This window comes from Trichoderma gamsii (genome assembly GCF_001481775.2).
Source record: "Trichoderma gamsii strain T6085 chromosome Unknown Scaffold_50.2, whole genome shotgun sequence".
NCBI lineage: Eukaryota > Fungi > Ascomycota > Sordariomycetes > Hypocreales > Hypocreaceae > Trichoderma > Trichoderma gamsii.
In genome coordinates this window covers 216,082-222,582 of record NW_020171387.1, presented here as the reverse complement: position 1 = coordinate 222,582, position 6,501 = coordinate 216,082, and the positions used below count along the sequence as shown (strand labels likewise).

Here is a 6,501-nt window from a genome sequence, read left to right as displayed (position 1 = left end):
ATTGTTGGTAGGGGGCGCGCACCACTAGGTGGCGGGGCGCATGCGGCTCTTCCATTCTTTCAGCCTCCCCAGGAAAAGCCCTCCAGCGCAGACTCTCGCAACCTCTCGAACAAAGACGACAAGATTTGGGAGTGTTGCAGTGACGATACAACAAGTTGTGATTTAGAATGTATCAATACTGACCTAGGCAGCTGATATGGGGTGGAAACTGGACAATAGACGGATATTCATGCCAACGGTGGCAGCATGTGAAGCTGTGGACTCATGGCAGACTGCATCCTTGGTTTGATGGAATGAAGACACATAGGTAGCAGGCGGTCCCTTATATATACCTCAATCTACCGACCGGCTTCAGTGTTGGATTCAACCCCAAAAAACAGGACATGGAGTTGATCGAGCCCGGTGGAAGTAGAAACATAGGTAGCCTTATGACCAAGGTTAGGCTATCAGAGAAACCGCGTACATGCAATGTAGCCTGGCGCGCGCACAAACAGCCTCATATATACCTAACTACCTAATCTCCTCTTTTTTGATAACTTCTACACAAAAAGGAGAATTATAATGGTTGATTTGTATTTCTAGACAAATTTGCCGAATGGGGATTGGGCTTTTACTTGTCACAGACTTATTACATGTATATATATATATATTTTTGGGACGCAAGCAGCCGTTAGGTATTACCGTGCGCCAACTTCGAGTTCATATGAGAAGTCGTGGGCATTTTCACGAATCTACATTCTCATGTACATGGTAGATTAACATCCGTCATGGATTCAATTACATGGGGCATCCAATCCTATGCCCATGTTACCTACGTGTATAGTAGGCACCAATTCCTCCTAATGTAGGCATAACGGGCTGGCTGGATTGGCACCTCCATGTAAGTCGCGAACTTGTGGAAGCATTTCTGCCTTCTTCCTATGTTCCGCGTCGATATGAAGAGCCGCATGCACCTCGATTACTAGGAGGTGTCCAATCCAGCATCCAGAGTGTGTAGCATTGGCACATGCACTTTTGTTTTCAAGCTGCTTCGCTTCATCTTTTTCCATCATCTTCAAGATGTTGCACAACAGACCAAGCAGGCAGCTGGTCCAACAAACGAGATTACTCTTCTTCTGCCTTGCTGTTCAAGTGCGGTCTAGAACAATGTTGGCATACAATTCGCAGCGGCGGCCCTGACACAGATGCCTCGTTCGCCCTTGAAAAGCACCATTTTGAGCAGAATTGTGATTTAATCTCACAATCTGCCCTCAATTGTGCAACGTGATACGGCGTTGCACACCTGGCTACCACGATTTGCCTGCTATATCATTCCAACGATGAATGACACTGTCTGAGACACCTATGTAGGCGAGACTCATGGATGCCTCGAAGATCGCATCACGTTCTCAACAATCATTCTCGGCACGGCTATGGGAACGTCATAGCTTAGCATCTTAATGCCACGTGTAAGTCAAAGCCACTCGATATAATGAGGCGGAAGAAAGCAGCTGTGATGATATGTTGGCTATCCTAGGTTAACATCATTAAGTCTCAGGTCGAGCATGTTGTATGTAACAAATTGCATAAACACCCAACATCCCAAATTGCAACCATTGGCTCATTTCGAAAGAAGTAATGACGAAATTCTCATGTTGGAAACGGATTGGTCAGAAAATGTCCTCGCCTCGCCAAAAAAAGTTTGTCCTGAAGCCTGAATGACCGAAAGCGTGTGCTATTTGAGGCTGTTGATCTGATCAAAACTAAGGCGTCAAGATGGACAAGGAACGCAATAGGGTGGTAGGGCCCTACTTATTGTCAAAGTGTTTCATTCTTATCATGGCCAGTGAGCGAGTCACAGTTTAGGCTGCAATGTTTCCCATTGGTAAATGATGGCCAAATGAACCTTGTTATAATAAGAGCCCCGATATCTTAGTGCATGAATGATTCAGGCATCATGGGTCTATGGATGGTTTAGGCGCATCATGCATTGACGCCTAGACAGTAAATGTCCTAGCAACTAAAGAGACCCCCGCCATTGCAATAGTCATCGTTCAACGTCCAATTCACGACGACATGAAGCCCTACTCTACATAAAGATTATGTTCCAGCTAAAGAATTCAAAAAATGTACCAAGAGCATTGAGGTTTAAATCTAGAAAAAAACTCCCTGCGCAAGGCAAACAAAGGAGAGACAATTGGTAGCAAACTTGGTAGTAATAGCAAAAGGCCTCTCCGCTGATCCACAGTTTATAAGTGCTCCTATATCAAGCTCGCTTGCTCAATCGTTGCGTCATGTCCAAAAAAACCATCCATCCACGAATATAAAAGACTGATACACAAAGCACGTACACACATGCAGGTGTGTATGTGAGTCTCTAGCCTGAATTAAGTACCGTTGCATTCTGCCTTGCGCCCAAAAACAGTATATTAGGTGGGCAATCTTGAATCTTGACTACGATTGGCCAGCGTTGAAGCCAGCGAGACGGCATCATGTCTATACGTAGGTACTCGGGTATGATGCATTTTCACCGAAACTCCTACTGCGTAGGTAGGTATCTGCAGATAGCAAAAAATTAACTGAAAAGAATTCTACTAGTCATGAGATTTTATGGCATAGAGAATTAATCCATCAATTGCTTTGTGCAGATGAACAACATTGAGTAGCTGTGATAAACCCAGAGGTATGTCAAAACAATTGACTCTCTTTTTCCCTGTTCTCGTACGCATATTTAGGCAAATTTGTCATGTTGTTTGCCCTACATCATATTTCAATCATGGAATGTTCAGAAAAGTTGCAATTATTACTTGGTAGACTGGATAGAGTGGTGCATTATCGTATATTCTCGCCATCCTCTCACGTGCGCCTACATGTATTACCGCAGCTCAGATAATTACACTTGCTCATAATGAGATCTCAGATTGAATACTTGTCCAAGACCGAGCTATGTGCATATACTTTAGTTTTTAATTTGCGGCCTTGTTATATAAGACACATTTCAACCATTCGCCGCTTCATACTCACCTAGGAGTAAGAAACAAAAAAAATACAAAGAGCATCGAAAAGGACATACGCTTTTTGTTGTTCGTATTCGCATATCCAAATAATCTACCATCATCTAGGCAGTAGATAGTCACTTCAATTACTCAACTAGGTAATAAGCTTTCCTTGTTTCCAAGCTGTGTAGATCTGCCTCTCGCTACCCAACGCGTCTAAGCGAGAGGTGTTCAATAATTTAAGCCGCCTACTTTTGCCTTGTGTTAAGAATAGATCAATAAATACAATCTTCCAAGCCTTTCTTTATTCGTGCCATTGATTCATATTGCAACCGTGAATCACACCACATTCGCTATATAGGATCATTTCGTGTAGCAATTCAGCCCTTCACCATCAATGACTCAAAGAAAGCCAAATTCCACGTCCCTAAATCTTCCGAGACTGACACACATGCAATTTCATCTATGAAATGCATTCGATAATATTCCAAGAGCTTGCAATGCTGCCGATGCACAGCCGGAGCAGTGGCGTAATACCTAACTCCTTGTCGCCACTCTGATCTAATACTCACGCGAGACATCTGGTGCTTTTTCAGGCCTCCATATAGATACTTTCAAAGCAATATCTAGTGATAGAAAGCAGAAATCGTGAACATTATTCTGATTCCTTTTTTTCTTCTTCTAATTTATGGTGTTCATTGAGCCTTGTCTATGGACAAGGGGGAAATATCGGTGAGCGTACATGCATATGAGTAATGCAATGCGGAGAGACATGGACGCCACCGTAATCTTCCAACTTGAACACTTGCTAAAGCCAACTCCGCTGGCCTTTTAGTATTGTTCAATATTCTTACGAGCCAGCCAATAGATCTTATGATACACACCGCAGAATATCCGGTTGAGGGTCCGTCAATACTATTATACGTACCTTTTTCTGCTAAGCGCGGTTATGATCCTTTTAATAGAGTCCTACATGTAGGCTCCTATTCTGCACACCACGGTAGACCTTAATCTGAGCCCGGCCTGGTGACTGCCTCATCATCGCACATATATTGAATTATGCGATACTGGGATTCCCCTGCTTAAACAACGAGTGCTTTGTAACAAGTAGACTGGAATAGCGAAACACTCATCGTTACTTCAGAGTAACGTCACCAGAGTATTTCTACTGCGAATAGGCAAATGTATCCTAAACAAGGGGGAAAAGGCATCCAGTGTAACTGTTACTGCTACCAATCTCCTATCAACACGTAGGAAACACAAGATATCTTACTCAGAATAAAACTTGTCCTATCAGATGCTTCTTACATACATTTCAGTGGTCATCCCCCTCGCGTCTTAATCTCTTCAGCCAGTCACTGTTCGTCTGGCAAAAGAAGGCAAGTTACGCGCGACGCGTGTAGATGGCGCCGCTCATATCAAATTTCCAAGTCTTGAGATGGTATCCAATGAACTCTAGATAACGCGACGGCTTTGCCGGACACTTCCGCTCGGGCAAAAGATATCACATTTTGGGGGCCAAAGGATGATAGTACCTATCCTATTGGTAAATGCAGTATTGAGGCGGCAACGATGTAACCGCCACGTTACTTGCTGCCTTAGCTGACTTGGCTGAGAGGCATACACCTGACTCAACGAGCAGTCGTGGTATGCTCACATGAGAATAGATATTCGGTGATTTGACGGTCATGATGGTCATGATGATCACGATGATATTCCTCTATCACTGGCGCCACCACTCGTACTTTTCAGCCTCCCTCATCTTCGCCTCAACCCTCTTTATAGTTTCATCGTCGTAAAGCTCCTCCAAGGCTTTGTCTGCCTTGAAGATTTCCTTCTCGTGCCTAGTTGCCTCTTCCTTCGTCATACACACCAAATCCTGGAGCCGAATCGTGGAGCACTTCTGTTCATCTTTGCCTTCTCCTATCCGAGACACACTGGAGGTCACCGGCTTCTTCCACCTGATAAGAACAAGCTTCGTGGGGATACCACTGAGGATGCTGCGCCCGCCATACAGCTCCTCAGTCATGAAGGCGACGTCGCCCAAAGTCAGTGGGTTCTTCAATCCAGTCAACCCAGGGACAAACATGCGGCCCAGCTTCTCCTCCGATCCTTGAACATAAGTAAGAATGCCTTCGTACATTCGTTCACGGGCCTTGCCCGGAACATAAGTAACTGGGTATCCAGTTATCTTCAAAATAACGTGGTTGGCGGCAGTTAATCCAAAAATTGCGGGCATGGTTCCGAGAACAGGAAGAATTCTCACTCTAAAGTTGGCCATGACTCCAAGGTCTCCAACAGAGCCTTTCTGGAACTCTTCCTCGGGTAGGGGCAATAGCTCAGCTTTTCCCTCCCCGGACTGCTCCGTGCTGTAAACGACGGGAATGCCGCTGGTAACTCCTAATAGCTTCAGCCGCCGTCGCGTAGCTCGTGATAGTCCATCATCTTTGCTAGTTCCAATATCGCCTATCACAATCTTTGTCGGATCTCCTTTGCAGCCTGCTCCCATACAGCTAATGACAGGCATGTCCCTATCGTAACAGTACTTCAGAAGAGCAACCTTTGTGTCAATGTTGTCAATAGCATCGATAATAAAGTCCGGCTTGCGGCCTTCCCACGGTGCCAGCATCGTTTCAGCCACTGATTCATCGAACTTCTCCTGCTTAAGATCGAATTTGATCCAGGGCGCGATTGCAATAAGTCGTCGGTAGAGGCATTGTACCTTGGGGGTGCCCACGTCCGCTAGAGTTGCAACAGCATGTCGGTTCAATGAGCTGAGCGTGACTTGATCAAAGTCGATAAGTCGAATGTTGGAAACTCCTGATCGTGCCAAAGTTGCGGCTGCATGTGAACCAACTCCTCCACAGCCTACAACTATAACAAACGAATCACGCAGCTTCTTTAAGCCTTCAGGCGTGAGGAATACTTGGTTACGGGCGAGTTGCTCCAAGATCAGTTCTTCATCAAAGTCTCCAGCCTGTGCACGTTTTGCGAGAGCGATATTGCGAGCATCTTCGGGGTCCAATCCTGTTTCTGATGCATTCCCAAAGCCATTCAACTAAAGACATGTTAGAACGTGGAATCGAACCTACAATTATAGGGGCTAATTTACTCTTTTAGAACCATCATCTTCGTTGTTTGGCAGTCTTGGTATGGAGTTTTTCAGCTCGGACAGCCTCTCTTCTCTTTCCAAGGCTTGAAAGCCCAAAATCAGTCCCGCAACTGTCACACCAGATACAGCAGCTGTTGCAAGCAACTGCACCCGGGGATTTGACAATGTTTCCGATAGAAAAGAAGACATTGTTCATCACATCATATACGATTCCAAGAATAGCATCTAAGTCACTCAGGATTGTACAATTGGACTAAACTTTCTTCCGATAAGCGGATAAGACAAGCTAACCCCACCAAAAAAACTGGATATTTGCCTGTCTCTTATCCGATGGACACTACTAGTACGCAGGTCGATGAGCGCATCTTCAATCGACAGAACAACCAAGAAAAAGGCATCATCCCACCCATTCGA

The 6,501-nt window shown here is 45.0% G+C and overlaps 1 protein-coding gene across 1 annotated transcript; it reads right to left on the bottom strand.

Moving 5' to 3' along the window:
- Positions 1–4,698: 4,698 nt before the first annotated feature.
- Positions 4,699–6,276, bottom strand: TGAM01_v209754 (hypothetical protein; the record flags this gene model as incomplete). The annotated part of the gene is made up of 2 exons (XM_018807615.1): positions 4,699–6,033; positions 6,088–6,276. 2 exons carry the CDS (start codon positions 6,274–6,276, stop codon positions 4,699–4,701), a joined length of 1,524 nt encoding a protein of 507 aa, XP_018659100.1.
- Positions 6,277–6,501: the final 225 nt, after the last annotated feature.